Source organism: Sycon ciliatum, chromosome 3 (genome assembly GCF_964019385.1).
Source record: "Sycon ciliatum chromosome 3, ocSycCili1.1, whole genome shotgun sequence".
Classification (NCBI taxonomy): Eukaryota; Metazoa; Porifera; class Calcarea; order Leucosolenida; family Sycettidae; genus Sycon; species Sycon ciliatum.
In genome coordinates this window covers 8,725,658-8,741,897 of record NC_088645.1, presented here as the reverse complement: position 1 = coordinate 8,741,897, position 16,240 = coordinate 8,725,658, and the positions used below count along the sequence as shown (strand labels likewise).

The following is a 16,240-nucleotide window of genomic DNA, read 5'->3' as shown; positions in this document are numbered from 1 at the left end:
TTCGACATAGCGTGTCTCTCCAGAGCCAGTAGGCCCGTTCAGTCGCGTTGTAACCAGGGGTATTGTACTACTCCCTGGTTGTAACTAGCTGCACCCATATGAATCTCTTTTTTGATTCTCGCAACTCCTTTTGAGCAGGGAGTAGTACAATACTCCCTGCTTTTGAGCACTCCAAGTCCATGTCCGGGTCTATGACATCACGTGTGTATACGTTGAACCGCAAACTATTCATTCGACGATCCGCTTTTGCCAAGGAAAGCCCAAAGGCTTTTCATGGAGCATTTTTCAGGCCAGACGAAGCGTTTCGCCCGTGCAGGGAGCCATACAACCCGGTGCTTGTTTGGATCATGACCAGAGTGTGCCAATGTACGAGTTTGTAGATTTTACACTTGCCGGGAGCATTGATCTGTTTTCATTGCGCTCTAGGAGCATTTAGGGTTCCCTGTAAGAGGACAGCGACGTCTAAATCGCTTAGCTCATCACTTTTTATACGGCTTTGGTATTATGGAAACCCCTCGGTAGACGAGAAGCCTAAACAACCGACCTAACGTCCAACAGAGATCATCCTTAATCCGAGTTGGGAGCACTCCTGAGCAATTCAGGTGTGACCAAGACTCCTATACGAGCTTACTATACTCTCTCCGTTCCTAGCCTATGACCAAGAGTACATAACCCCCGTACTCTTGCTATGACCTATCCACCTGTTTTGGATATGCATACGACGTTATTTATTATTATTATTATTATTATTTTATACAAAGAGAAAGATTACTAGGGTGTTTCCCACAGTTGCTAATTGTACAAGCAATTAGTTCGGCACGTCTCGTACATCAATGAAGAAGTCCATTCATGGGCGCTCTCCGACTCGACATGTTCCCTACTGTAGGCCATGTACATGTCGGATTTCACTTGTCTCGACTGTCGCGTGTCGATCAACCGATACAGTCAGTACGAGGTAGGTACTAGGTTTCTTCCAATCTGGATTCACTGATTTTTCACTTTATTATTACAAGTATTATTATGAAATGACCCAAAGGCAATGTGCCTATCGAGGGGTTCATTTGATTGAAAGAACAGTACTACTACTAGTACATGTAGCTGTATGAAAGACAAGTAGGGATTGATGAGGAGAGAAATTCGCGTCATGATTTTCATTTGTGGACGTGCGTTTGCATAGGTACACCATATTTGTCATCAGTGAGCATTTACCAGTACATGTACTACATTTGTGTAGTAACCTTTACAACTACTCAATCTACAAGTGCATGCACTTTCCCACAATTAATTGCCATGCTGTCTAAACTTTTGAACTCTGTCATGCAACCCATCGTCTTTAAGGACTTCACATCGTCTTTTCCGGCTTCCCACCGTACACAGCTATCAGTTTCCCAATGATTATGTTGCCTTTCTTGGTCATTACATCTTCCCACACAGCGTAGATCCTACATGTACATGTAGCTGCATCTGCCACCTTAGCCTTAGGTGGTGGGCTGGCACAAGCAAAACTTCCTAAGCGTCAGACTTTATTTTGAAGGGTTCTCCAAAAGCAAATGGATACTTATCAAGGGAGTTTCCTGGAAGGGTGGATGGGATGAACGGGAAGTAAAAAAGGGGTCAAGGGAAAAGACTTAGCAGAAACACTCTTCAAGAAAAACTATAGGTAAAACCCACCGGGGAGAAAAAGAATACATGAGCTGGTTGTGGTTCTCAGCGCAATTGTATGGCCGATTGTAACGCGGACGTGCGAACTTACCTTCTTTCTTTTAACAAGTACCGGTACATGTATCACCTATTGATATATCCAACTTTTCCGAAGTTTCTCTGATTCCTAGCAAAGAAAAGGACCAAGGAACTATACGTTACGCTATACTGTCCACTAACACCATCAGTTACTTGACAATCAGCTCATGCGATAACATGGCACGACACTGACCAACGGTACTGCATCCAAGACGTGCTAGAGCAGATTGGCAGTTAGTTGTAGAACGTCAGTACCGTCGGTCAGTGTCGTGCCATGTTATCGCATGAGTTGATTGTCAAGTAACTGGTGATGGTAGTGGACATGAAAGCGTAGCTTGTAGTTCATTGGTCCCTTTCTTTGCTTTAAATTACTCCTTGGCTCTCCATCCGAGTCCACCCTTTTTAAGTCTTGGTGTTTGTGGGTGGATTGGTGACCGTAGATCATATTAACCAGAGGGTAAGCAGCAGTAGCTACTACCTACCCTGACTCACTTGTGAGGTCTGCATTTGCCACTATATATATAAAGGTGTGCAAGGCATAGGCATGCATAGTGGTGGCCTGCGGAAGCGAAGGCTAGTTTCAAGTAGTAGTTTGTGTGTTTCTGAACATTCAACTTCAAGCGATGCCAACGCGAATCCCGCGAATTATTATTATTATTATTAGCCTAGTTAGCTAAAGGGGTATGAAGGTCAAGTGGGTCAAACAATAATTATGCAAGTAGTAGTAGTAGTAGTAGAATTTATTATTTTGATAGGGAAGGCCCTACAGACGTTGCCGTCTTGTTACAGGGAACCCTAAGTGCTCTTTACAGAGCGAAACAAAAACGGATAGATGCTCAACCTGACAACACGAGACAGGCAGAGAATTCCACCTATCAGCGCCTGCATCTACATTGCATATTGTACCAACTACAATTTTTGTAATTGTCTCTTTTAGGCCGGACAAGTAGGGGAACGGGGAGGGGGGGGGCTTATAGGGTAGGTGCGTTCTTATTACTGCTGCTGCAGTAGGGTGAGTTGAGCTTTGTGGACCAGCCAAGCCAATAATACAAGGACCTTCTGGTAATCACTCTATGACTCCCTGGTCTCCAGAGGGCTCCGGTTGCCGTCAGGCGCCATGTTCGGTGCTGTGTGTGTCCGGTGCCGCATGCCTTGTTATAATACATGTACTGAAGTACACGTAATTTAATTATGCTATCATCATCATCATCATAACCCCCATTCGCCCCAAGTGGTCTCCTGCCGGGACTGCCCGGGACTGCCCGGGACTACCCGGGACTGCCCGGGACTGCCCGGGAGTAGTACCAAACCATTAGCAACTAAAGGGGTGTGAAGGTCAGGTGGGTCAGAAAATGTGCAACGGCAGCCGCATCTAAATTGTCTCTTTTAGGCCGGACAAGTAGGGAGGGTGGGAGGAAGGGGGTCGGCTTAGATGCATTCTTATTGCTGCTGCTGCAGCTGGGTGAGTCCAGCTTTGTGGACCAGACCAGCCCATGCAATGACCTTTTGTGATTACTCTATGACTCCCTGGCCTCCAGAGGGCTCCGGTTGCCGTCAGGCGCCATGTTCCGTGCAGTGTGTGTCCAGTGCAGCTAGTGCCTTGTTATAATCTGCTGTCATCATCATAACACCCATTAGGCATTAGCCCCTTATGTACTCTTGGCTGTGCGCCCAACCGGATGGAGGAAAGAAGAGGCTGAAAAAAGAACTAGAGTACTTGTTAGTCATAATGATCATGTCCGACCAAAGAGCTAGGAGGGATTTGTCTAGGAAGAGGATATCCGTGGCCAACCTGCTGCCCTTTAATGCAAGCATCTGTGTGATCCTGTGAAAGACTAGGTCTCCCGTGGAGGAGGGGAGAAGGAATTTAAAACGGTTTCAAGTACTGTAAATCAACTAATTTTCGCTGGCGATTTAATTTCGCTGATTTCGCCGCTGGGTACCAACCGGCCAAAGTAAATCGCCGGCCAAAGTTTGTCATGATGCATGGATGCATGTGAGAGCACCAACTACTGATCGATTTCTTTTTTGAAAACCCTAATCGGCCAAAGTATTAGTTTAATGACGGCCAAAAGTTTCATTTCGAGATCGGCCAAAGTTTCTCACCGGCCAAAATTTGTTGATTTACAGTATGTTGGAGGCGGGCGAGCCATCGTCACCAGCCTCGCCTGCCACCAGAATGTTGTTCCTCGAAAGAAAAACATGATGCACCAGAAGAATTCAAGCGGTCAGAGAAATGTAACAATGTACATTGGGAGAGCGGGGTAGCCTTTGATTTCCGTGCGTATTGATTCGACTGAATCCTATTGATGCAGGCCAAGGGGTTCTGACTCTTGCTGACTCGAGAAGTTTGTCTTTATGGCAAGGTTTATGCCCATACTGCCATAGATCCTTCCATGAGTGACATGCGAACTGTAGTGTAACTATTATTACGATTATGGACAGTCTTGCTAGTACACATGCACGTACATGAACTACTAATACTATGGCCGACTATCATGGAGGTAGTAGTATCGCAGTCTCTAGACTAGAGTAGAGACAAGAAAGAAAATGAAGAGCATAACCGATAACCATGATATCTCCCCTGGGTCGCGGCCCGCGGGGTGGTAGCTCTCTTCGTAGAGACAGACACCATGCTGTGATCAAGTAATTTATTATTACATTGTATAAAGTAAATCCGGTTTTGTTTTGTATGAGCAAAATTTAATTTCACCATTCGGCCTGGTTTTTGGCCATGAAGATGTACGTATGTAATCGTACTGGAATGAAAATAATTATATATCTTCGGGTTCGGAAAGGTCATTGCTTGACCTTTCGGAAAGGTCATTGCTTGACCTTTCAGTCCTTGACAGTTGAACGGCACAGCAGTGCATGCTGCTCAATGAAATCCAGTCCGTGGCGTCTACAACTTATAGTCGTGTTACTCAAGTAACATGCTAGCCTACATGCGCCTTGCACCATTTCGCAGCCCACAGTCAGTGGCAGTGTTCGCAGGTTTGGGGCTGCGCCACGCCTGGCGAGTACTTGTTGAGTGCCGCGACTGGATTTCTTTGAGCAGTAGCTGTAATCATGGTAATGTTGTAACAGTACTGTTGCTTCCAAGTCAAGTGTGAAGGAGCGAGCATAGCGGCTTTGGATTTTCTCCAATGAATTCATGAAGTCGATCGAAGGCAGCCTCGGAGTTCTTTGAACGACAGGAAGAAAAATGCTGAAACTGTCACTGCTAGTGTTGTCGCTGGGTCTCTATCGCGTAGGATGCTGTGTGGCGATCAAGTTCCCGATCATCATCGGTAAGATATCGTAGAATCCCGCGGATAAGCCCATGAGCTTATCTGTTTCACAAGGACATTTCGGTGGGCTTATACAAGAACATGGGCTTATACGCGGACATGGGCTATACGCCGTCACCAAAATTGTGCTATTGAAAAGTACCAAGGAAGTGAGAAATACATTGCTGAAAATCGCTGTGCAAACAAAAACAACTGATGATTGTGTTGAAATGTAAAAAAAAAAAACGTAAATGCACTACGTAGACGTCTACATGGTACGACCAAGACAAGAGGATAAACAAGAGTGTGCAACTCCAGATCTCTCCTGCACAATCTGCAGATACCCCGCGGCCCGGCCCACGGCGGAAATGTTTGTTGACGTCACCATTTTTCAGATAAACGTGCATTTTGCCGCAGAGCACGTGCTCGGCCCCGCCCTTGTAATGAAAAGCCCTGCCAAGTCCACGAGGCAAAACTTTCCAAAAGACTCGCAGCGCGTGCGTCGTAGAAAAGATGACGTCAACAAAAAAATTCGCCATGGGCGAACCCATCTGCGAGTTGCACACTCTTGTTTATCTACTCTTGCTACGACCTATAGGCCCATGGGCTTGTACAACGACGCTTCGCGATGTTTGAACTTGGCCTGGTCTTATGCGCGAGGATGGGCTTATACGCGGGTGGACTTATCCGCGGGATTCTACGGTATCGTTTTAATTATGGCTTGAACGAAAGACAGAAAATGCCGCTGCTCTTTCGAATTTTTCCTCGTACGCAGATCTAGTACTACCCTTCGTCCTAACCACCACACGTATATACGTCTGACCAAGAGTGCATAGCCCAGGAGGTTGTGGACGCTTGATGCTGACCATTGCGTCGATTCTTTTCCAAAGTACGTCGATCTGTTTTCAACTCGTTGATGAAATGGACAGCCGTGTACATGTACTTGAACCCCGCCGCTCCCTCCAATGCTCCATGTCACAAAGTTTCGCTTCGAAAAGTCATTTGCGAATTTTGCGGACCACCTCAAACCATAATACATGTACATAACTTGGGGTTCGATTTGTTGATCAAGATTTATCAGATTGTTCCGGATTTGTGCATGTAGGATTTACGTTGTTTGCTCCGGCCGCGAACTCCCGCTCTTCTCTAATCAGGGCCTGCACATCTCCACGGCTTCCTGTATCCCAGTGGGCCACTCGCACTGGGCTTTGGGTCTGTGTGCGGGGTTACCCTTGCTCGGTCAGTTTCACTCAGTGTCGTCTTCAACTTTGATCTCGTCTCGAATCTTGGCAATATCACTCTCTGTAGACTCTTTGAGGCTTGCTGTCTCAATCACGCTTCTGGACAGGGTCTTGTCGCCATCTTTGACCTTTTTCTCCAGCATCGGTAGATCCGTTTTCTGGGCAGATGTCAATTCAATACATAATGTTTTTTTCAACTTTCTTCGTTAACTTTTCAATCTGGCTGGCTACCAATGCACGTACCTGTGCCTGACCGCCGGTCTAGCAACGCCTTCAACATGTCACTTACAGCGTTGTCAAACTGCTGGGGGTTGCCAGTGATGACGTTGTCAGCCGAGCCGGATGCGCTCGATGATCGACCATGCTCGGGACGCGGATCGACGTCCATTAACCGTTTCCGGCTTGCCGCAGCTCCAAGGCTGCTGGCGTTGCTGCTGCTGGCAACCAAACTGGACATGTTGTCTGCATCATTCCGTTTCTTTCTCTTACCCAGCTTCAGACTACTGGGAAGAGGCATTATCTTTGCTAAACCCGCAGAGGTGAACCAGGCATCTTTCTCTTTCACAGGCATTTCACGCCTTGACATACGCAGCGACCATGCACAATACTCAAAGACCTTCAATATGCAGGAAACAGCATGGGATTGTGCAGTGTATTATAGGGTGTGCAATGTGCTGCTGTGTATGGGGTGCATCGCACTTCACGAAAATATTTTCACACGATGGAGCACGGTGGATATCCCGACGTGTATCACATTGCAGAAGTGCATGGCATTATACCCAGTCGCACAACTGACTGCAAATCCCCCATGACACAGCTCACCAGATCAAGGTATGGGTCATCGTCACTCAGTACAGACAAAGTCGAGCGAGCTGTACTCTCGGTGCCGAAAGGCGGGCTCATGCCCCAACATGGCTACTTCCCCTTGTCTAACCCCCAAGACGAACACAAAGGTATAGCAGCCTACTGGCCGAAATGAAAAAAATTAATAATTAAAATTAAAATAAACAGCGGATGGTGTAGCAAGTTCTCTACGTAGACTGCTTCCAACTCAGACCTGTTACTGAATGTTAACCCATGATGTGAACCTGGAGCTGGAAACATCATCGGTCGCTGTTTTTGAACTGTGTGCAAGGGACATTGCGGAAAGCCAATGGCATACCGGTAATGATTTTAAAAACTGTGTGCGAGACCGCATGGGACAATCCGGAACAAATCACGGTTCACGTGAGACTTGCCTGCTGGGGGCCGAGTTTCCGAATCCGTAAGAACACCATCACCCCCAAGGATCGAGGTCGCAAGGGATATTCCGGAAAGCTAATTGCTTAACCGTGTGCGAGATCGCAAGGGACATTCCGAAAAGGCAATGGCTTATTAAACCATGTGCGAGATCGGCAGGACTAGCAATTGCACATCTATTGCACCAAAACTACCCCCCCCCCCCCCCCCCACCATCAATCCTTCTGTTGCGTTTGTAAATGATAACCTTGAAAGAAGTTGGGTAGAACCTCAAGCACTGTCCATGTTTCTGCCCGGCAGCTCTATAAGCATGTCGCCGCCTTGGTCAAAAGGTCAGAGGGTATACCGTATGCCTGCGTGTTTGTGTGTGCGTCCACGTACTGATGTGTGTCCACGTACTGATGTGCGTCCATGTACTGATGTGCGTGTTTTGCTTGTGCATGTATGCATGCATGCATGCATACGTGTGCGTGTGTGCGTATGCATGTGTGTACATGTGTGTGAATGTGTGTGCATGTGTGTGTGTGTGTGTGTGTGTGTGTGTGTGTGTGTGTGTGTGTTTGTATGCGTGTGTGTACATGTGTGTACATATATGTGCATGTATGCATGCATGTGTGTGCGTTATGTGCGTGTGTGTTTGTACGCGTGCAATTTCGTGTCGTCGTCGGTATCGATTACACTTGCAGTGCCCGACATCGGCGGCAGCCAGATTGAGATTAGGCACACGCGGGACCACCAGCCTTCCCCGGTCTTCTGCCCCAGCATGCGCAACTGGACACAAGCGTGGCTACGCTCGACACTCAGCAGTCATATGTTTGCGCACTGCTTTGCACGCGACATGTCGTGAGTGGTGGTGACCTATCTTGAACAAACTCAGTTGTACCTTTAGAACACAGTAAAACCTGTCAGGGCGACCACCCGGATTACCCAACAACCTGTCCTAGAAGACCGCTGCAACCAGGACCCAGAGATGCCATTTCCAGTCTAATTACCCTGGATTAGGAGACCACCTGATAACAGAGACCACCTTGTGAAGATCCCCTGAGCGGCGGTCGTCTTAGACAGGTTTCACTACATGGAGTTTGATCATGGCTATGCTGTCTGATGAGTGTTGTTCTCAGACACGAAACTCTGAGTAACCGTGAGGAAAGTACCTGGTTGTACTGTTGCTGGTTGTGAATTGTAATAGTTTGATCAGGTATCGCTTGTAGTATTAGTATACCATTAAATTTTTGCATGGATCCAGAATTTTTGAAGAAATTTACAGGACAGGCCTCAAATTACTCTCTCCATTCTCCACCCCATCGAGCGTTAACTGTTTACCTTGCCATGATTCGCTTCCCGTCAAGTATTCATCTGGATTTTGTGGGATATTTCATTTCAGCGATTGCTGGTGGAGGTGTGGGCTGATTTCGCTTGTCGTCTGTGTGATCAGTTTCGAAAGTTTACCGCAAGAAGTTTGCAAACAGTCAGGCTGGCAGTTGTAAAATAATGACTATGCGGAAAGCTCTGACTGATTCCCTAAAGTACGTACATGTACTGTCGATCTGACCCTTTCTAGTTTTGCCCATGTCAAGTTTCTACCTGTGAAGCGACTTCAGCGTACACGTCAAACTACGGTGTTGAACCAACACGTGCACTGCTGATAGCAATACGTGCCAGTGTAGGTTTTCCTGTGGATGAAACTGTGCGCCATACAGCACGGCATGTCTGACCTTTCGGATTATTCTACATAGCACCACTGCACTTGAAAGCCTGGATCTAATTCCCGCCACTGGCGAATAGCCAGCCAGGATGATGCGATACAGCAGGGGGGCATCAATGTTGTGTTGTGGCAATGTGATTCTGTGTAGCAAGCCTTCCCCAAGAGTTCTGATTTTGTATCGTGTGCCTGCCTATCCTGCTCAATTTCTTTACTAGGTTGGTGTTTGATGCAAATACACGCACGTACAATGATCAAGATGGTGTTCAAGTCAGGGTGCCGTACTTCGGATCTACCGAGTCCATCGAGTACCTGGATGACGGCAGCAGCCCCGTCACGCGTGACACCACTAACTACTACCACGCCATCGTGCAGTACTTTGTCGATAACGCCGGATATGTGCGTGACGAGAGCCTCGTGGCAGCGCCGTACGACTGGCGAAAGTCACCTTGTGAGTTAACCGTCATTTCCACTGTCCTTGTGAGTTTAGTTTACCAACGTTTCCACTGTCTGTGTGAGTTTACCGTCATGTCCACTGTCCTTGTGAGTTTACAGTTATTTCCACTGTCCTTGCGAGTTAACCGCCGTTTCCATTGTCTTCTAGAGGAGGCTGTTTGGTTGGAAGCTGGCATTCTTTTCTTGTAGGTTAATGGATGTCAATCAGTAGCATGTCAGTGGCCGGAGGTCATTTTATCAAACAGCTTCCTTTAATAATTTGTTTCTTTTCTGAACAAAAATTGAACTCAAATAGCACTATAGATCACACACTCGTGAACTGACTGACACAAACGCAAGCATGCATGCACACGTGCGGCGGGCACTCACACACACACACACACACACACACACACACACACACACACACACACACACACACACACACACACACACACACACACACACACACACACACACATACACACACACAAAACGCACACAAAAACACACCTGAGCGTTGCCTTCTCTTTCTTTACTCGTTTCTACTGGCGCAGGGAGCATGGATGGGTACTTTGAAAAGCTGCAAGCCTTAGTGGAGAACATCACCGCCAAGTACCGCGCACCAGCCATTGTCATCTCTCACGGCATGGGTGCTCCCGTATTAAAGGCTTTCTTGTTGACCATGCACAGTGATTGGAGAGACAAGTACATCAAGGTCTGGTTCTCTGTGCAGGGTGTGTGGCTGGGCTTGCCCAAGGCACTGCAGGCCATCGTGTCCGGGCTCAACCTCATCACACAGGAGCACGAAGCCGACCTCGCGGACATGGAACGTACCATGGAGAGTGCTCTGTTTCTAATGCCCATGCTGGGGCTGTGGCCCGAGCGTGCCGCCAAGCAGCTGGTCATCGTGGACAAGGCGAGGAAATCGTACGGCGTTAGGGACTACGTGGAGATGATGAAGGCGCTGAACATGACCAATGCTGCAAGCAGACTCGACAGCGTGATGACCAGGCGCCAGGAGATGCACGGTGCGCCGGGCGTGCGACTGTACTGCATGTACGGCACGGGTATAGACACCACCTGGGCATACAACTACGAGACGCTGGACGGGTCAGCACCCACGCAAGAGATCCTCGGCGACGGTGACGGGATAGTGCCACTGCCAAGCATGCAGTTCTGTCAGGACTGGGTCGGCAAGCAATCACAGCCGCTGGTCGTCAAGAAGCTGCCCAAAGTCGAGCACACCGAGGCCATCCAGAACAAGGACGTCTTCCAGTACATTCACGCCGAGATTGACGCTCTGGCGGAGGAACACGCCTGAAGAGAGAAGACATCCCACCCCGTCAATATCCAAGTAAGTTGAGATGAAGAAGAAACGCCATGCTTTTCGCTCCACCGGTCTGCACAACCTGTTGGCACTAGCCACAAGCAAGTAGGTGCTAGAGAGGTTGCCATTCACCTCCATTGCCTAGGTCTGTGTTCTCCCCTGATTTACCCATGCACGTATGTATTCAACTTGTATTGTTTGGGTTTACTCGCTGTATATTTGCACGCTCTTCCAGTAGACGCAGGTCATGTTTTTAGGCTTTCATCATGCGTGTTGTTAGTATCTGCTTCCACTTTTCTCGAAAATGAAGGTTTGTGTAGGTGCTGTGATGCTGGTGAGGCACCCCGGCCAAAGGTCTCCGGATCAAGAAGCATGCATAGCACGCATCGTGGAAGGAGTTGAGAAGAGAGGGAGAGAGAGAGGGGGGGGGGGGAGGAGGGAGAGAGAGGGGGGGGGAGAGATGTATAGCTCTGCACCAGGCAAACTGAGTGCAATCTAATCACTCGACTAGACAAGAGCAGGCCAGGGCAATGTGCCGGTATCATTCAATCAAATTATCAGAGAAATGAACACCGTGAATAGGAAGGTTGAAAAGTTCCACCACACCACTGACCTGCTGAAATACTACAATGAACATTCAAGAATGCGGGACAACTTACTGCACTTAGGGCTCACAAGCTTCGGTCTATCAGTCAAGAATAAGAGAATGATAATGTACTATCAAGCAAGGGCTAGAATACCACTACTTGCCAGTATGCAGAAGCAACATAGATGAGCATTGTGCACCTTTAAAGTTAAAAGTACTAGCAAGTCATGGCTTGGCTTAACGACCGCGTCACGGCAGCACACTGTGGTGAGAGTGTCTCAGGTCCAAGATAATCGCCGTATAGACGGTTGCTCAGGGTCTGCTCAAAGCAGCATGCATTGCACGTAGTGAGCCAGCCTGCTCGGGGTACAGCAATCTGCCAGCTCTGAGCAGTCTCAAGTCATGCTTGTGTGCATGCAACGGGCAATGCCACGAGTGTAACAGTTAGGTGCTGGCCACACACATATCCGGCACAGTGCTTGCAGGGCACTTGAGCATAGAGATCGACACTGAAGCAGTCAGTCCACAGACATATTATGATGTACAAATCTGCTTCGCGCTGCCTCGACCAGCCTCGTTTGTGACACACAGATCATGTGTGTACTGTATTCAGACAGCTGGGATTCGTAAGTACAATGTAGTTCTATTGCAAGCCAAGTCATTGAAACCCGGTGGTCACTGGCTGTCACTCAGCCTAGCAGCACTCGCGAGAACCAGCAGCACTATAGCGCAACAGTGGCCAGCTTGTCTGACACCGCATCACTACCGTCTCCTCCGTCATTACTCGCGCAGTTTGTTGCCTGCTCGCCGGTGCAGGCGATGGATGATGACGTCATAGTCGGCACGCGCGGCGAATCGAGTGCGAGGGACAACGGCGTGACATCAACGATGTTGGTGGCGAGACGGGCCATCTGATTGTTCCGCTTCTTCTCGCAGGCTGTGTGGTACGGCGGGTTGATGGGTGACTGGGTGGCATCGTGGTGCACGTAACCACTTGTGTCATTGCTGCTCCCCGCTGCCGTCGACGACGAAGAACGCCCTTCGTTGAGCGTATACGTCTTGTCAGAGTCGAACGCGCTCAGGTCCCCGCAGGCCAGGAACGGCACGAGCACACGGTTTATCCCTGCAGCCATACAAACATACATACACACAACTACAGTCGTCCCTCTTTAAAGCACTCTATAAACCAGCACAATTTTCAGTTACCAAAAACGTCCTTGAACACCAGACAGCATTGCATACAGTAACATGTCGTTTGGCGACAATGCTCTCTTACCCTGTAAGCTGTTGAAATCGATCGCCTCGTTACTCAGCAGCGGGTTGGCCATTGTGGGGACATAGCCCGGCGGTGGAGTGTAGTCCTGGCACACAACGAACGATTCCAGGCTACTGGCGCGACTGCTGCGCGGCTTGGCGCACGTCACCGTGGGAAAGAAGACCTTCAGCTGCGCGTAGAGCAGGGAGATGTCCTTGCCGCGGAAGATCTTGGCCACAAACGTGCCGCCGGGCCGCAGCACGTGCGTGGTGATGTTGAGAGCAGCCAGCAGCAGCTGTGACTGGATATACTCGTCAATGTCATGCAGACCTGCGCGTACAACAACAACAGCAACAGCAGCAGCAGCAGTAGTAGTAGCGTTGGTGAGTATGGTGAGCAGCAAGAACACTAACGGCAGCAACACACATACATACATGTACACACGCACGCACACACGTACACACACACGCACACACACACACACACACACACACACACACACACACATACACGCACACACACACGGACAAACTGCACCAGAACTGCAACTGACCTGTTACATCTGGTGCCCCATCGCAGATGACCAAGTCAGCCAGATGACCAGTGAAGTGTGACACAATCTGACGAGCAGTGGCATCCTGGTACCGAGAACAACATGCACAGCACAGTCAGCACAGAGAGGTTATGCGATAACGTCAAATCCGCCATATAATATTATAGGAGCCAGTTGGGGTGGCAAAATGCCCAAACCGCGTACAAAAAACCCTTATATACTGTAAAACGTGAAATTTTCGCGGCGTTTTTAGTTCGCGTTTTCAGAATCCGGACAGGTTTGCGAGGTTTTAATTTTGCGATGGCAGAATGGCATTCTTGCTAAACTTGTGGCATTCTTGCTAAACCTTTCATGGATCTCCTTTTTGCGCTGTCTAAATTTTGCGACTTCCACGCGGTCGCGAATTTCGCAGAAATTAGACCATGGCAATAATTTCACGGTTTACAGTAGAAGAATTTGGGGTGGCAAACGTACTATATGACCTGTACACGCAGACAATTTCGATGGTCAATAATTTCGTCCGACTCCAAAGAAAGGGAGTTCGTCCGGTTGTAAATTTCGTCCATGGATCACAAGAGTGTATTGAAACGCTGGACAAATCGACATTAGTCCGGCATTTAATTTAGTCCAAAAGCTCCTTGGACGAAAAAGACGAAATTAAATTCTAGACGAATATTTCTGTTTATACAGCATTCCATAGAAACACATCACAAGGTGTACTATTCTCAGATTACCACCACCACATACCGGGTATATACACTCGCATGCACACATGCACACACACACATCCAAGCACGCACACACCCACCCACACATGTACACCCGCACACCCACCCACAGGGCCACACATCCGCACCCGCACACCCACCCACAGGGCCACACATCCGCACCCACACCCATACCTTGGTGATATCACCCTGGATCTGGATCACGCCCGGCAGAGGTGCCATGGCCTGCAAGTCAACTGCAACAATCTTGACTTCTTCCACGGAGGACGACAGCGGGGCGCTCATCTCGGCCAGAGTACTCGCTGCAGCGCTTGCCTCTCCAACCGTCTTCACAACACCAGCACCATCAGCACTTGAATCAGTAATGTCATCAGCCCGGACGGCGCCCAATGATGACGTCGCTGAGCACGTAGCAGCGACATCATGTTCCTCTGGTATGGACGACGGCGGCTGGGCAGCAGTAGCTGCTGCTGCCTGCTTTCTATACAGCTTTCTGCTCAGCACTTGGCTCCAGCTTCCTGTGGTCGCATTTGCAAAGCAGAAGAAAGGGGAAAGGTAGAAAAAGGTTCTATCAGCAGGCACTATAGCCCTACATATATACAATTTAGTACTGGAACTAGGCTGAAGTATGTTGTTGCTCTGCCCTCGTGGTATTGAGCACTTTCTGCCAGGGTTTAGCAACTTACTACAGACTGTAGTATGTTGCTACAGTGTAAGGATAAGCTACTAGTGCAACAGTAGTAGTAGCAGCTTGTCCTTGCACATGCCGTAGATTGAGTAATGGCGGTAAAGATATACCTGCCGAGATGGTGACAATGAACTATCAAGCAAGGCTCGCATAATTATACCATTGTACCACTGATATTTGTAACACTGTAGCCTACGCGATGTGGCTTCTGTGTGTGCATGTTGACATTTCAAACGTGCCACGTGATCAGTTTAAAGTCGCACATGACCAAAATGCCCGCTGCGACTGTTGACAAAGTGACCTTGGACAGATGCTACCTTGCTAAGCCTAAGGTAACGGATGTTTCAGTGGAGCAAACACATGCACACGCTCGCACGCACACACACATACACGCACACACACACACACACACACACACACACACACGGATCCTCCTGGCTCAATGGAGCATGTGCTGATGAGCTAATTACGGATATACCGTACTTCCGCACATATAAGCGCATATGCGTGTGTCCGGACAGAAGCGCACCCCCCCCCCCCAATTATAAGTGCATGCACTTATATGTGAACACCATTGGTGAAGCATCCGGGAGCTGAATATACTGCTAAGCATTGTGATAACACCGTTGTTTAGGACACAGACAAACCGTTATTGCACATATAAGCGCATGGGCTTCTACCCGAACATGTTCACGCAGCAAAATATTTTTTTTGTAGCAAATTTTCACTTATAAGCCCATGGGCTTATATGTGGGGAAGTACGGTATGAAGGTACGAGTAGCTGAAGTGCGGATACGTGTGTGTTTTCAGATGTGTGCGTGTCTTTGTGTGTATGTGTGTGTGTGTGTGTGTGTGTGTGTGTGTGTGTGCGTACGTAGGCACGCGTGCGTGCGCACGTGTGTGTGTGTGTGTGTGTGTGTGTGCACTACAATGTGATCTGGCATACTGATGAGCACTGGGCTTCTTATTCTTCACAAAACATCATGCAGTTTTTACATCGATCGTTCCCACCCCAGACTGAGATCGAGTAATCATATGCCGGTTTGGCGTTACTGCACGACTAATAACGGAACACAAGTCATGTAGGCACCCAATGTCCTTGCACGATCATGTCCATGAAGAATTAAATTACCTGGTGCTGCACACAGATCCACAACACGAGTGACGTCACTAAACAAATCGAACTCCTCGTCTAGCTGCAGCAGTTTGAAAGCACTCCTTGCTCTCCAGCCTTCCTCCTTGGCAAGGCGGTAGTAGATATCACGTTTGTCCTTCGACGAGCGACCCATCGTTGCATGCACTCCGCCGATCTAGCAATCTTCATACAACAACTACTTGTCTTCTCACGATCACTCTTGTATTTCTTTGAAAATCTATGACATGTGACTCTGGCTGAGTGTGAGGTGCACCGGTGATGGTACCGTTGCCATCGCGATCTTTTCACGTTATTAATTTTTCTATTTTCCATGATAAT

The 16,240-nt window shown here is 48.4% G+C and overlaps 2 protein-coding genes across 2 annotated transcripts; one reads left to right on the top strand and one right to left on the bottom strand.

Annotated features, from left to right (window-relative positions):
* Window positions 1-4,730: 4,730 nt before the first annotated feature.
* On the top strand, window positions 4,731-11,269 carry LOC135812443 (phospholipase A2 group XV-like). The gene is made up of 4 exons (XM_065325812.1): window positions 4,731-5,030; window positions 8,176-8,332; window positions 9,410-9,642; window positions 10,184-11,269. Exons 1-4 carry the CDS (start codon window positions 4,946-4,948, stop codon window positions 10,948-10,950), a joined length of 1,242 nt encoding a protein of 413 aa, XP_065181884.1. The 5' UTR covers window positions 4,731-4,945; the 3' UTR covers window positions 10,951-11,269.
* Window positions 11,270-11,497: 228 nt separating this feature from the next.
* LOC135811355 (putative tRNA (cytidine(32)/guanosine(34)-2'-O)-methyltransferase) lies at window positions 11,498-16,107 on the bottom strand. Its single transcript, XM_065324583.1, has 5 exons — window positions 15,899-16,107; window positions 14,253-14,596; window positions 13,351-13,435; window positions 12,819-13,127; window positions 11,498-12,665 (listed from the first exon to the last, which is right to left on the bottom strand). The coding sequence occupies exons 1-5, from the start codon at window positions 16,053-16,055 to the stop codon at window positions 12,265-12,267; spliced, it is 1,296 nt and encodes a 431-aa protein (XP_065180655.1). The 5' UTR covers window positions 16,056-16,107; the 3' UTR covers window positions 11,498-12,264.
* Window positions 16,108-16,240: the final 133 nt, after the last annotated feature.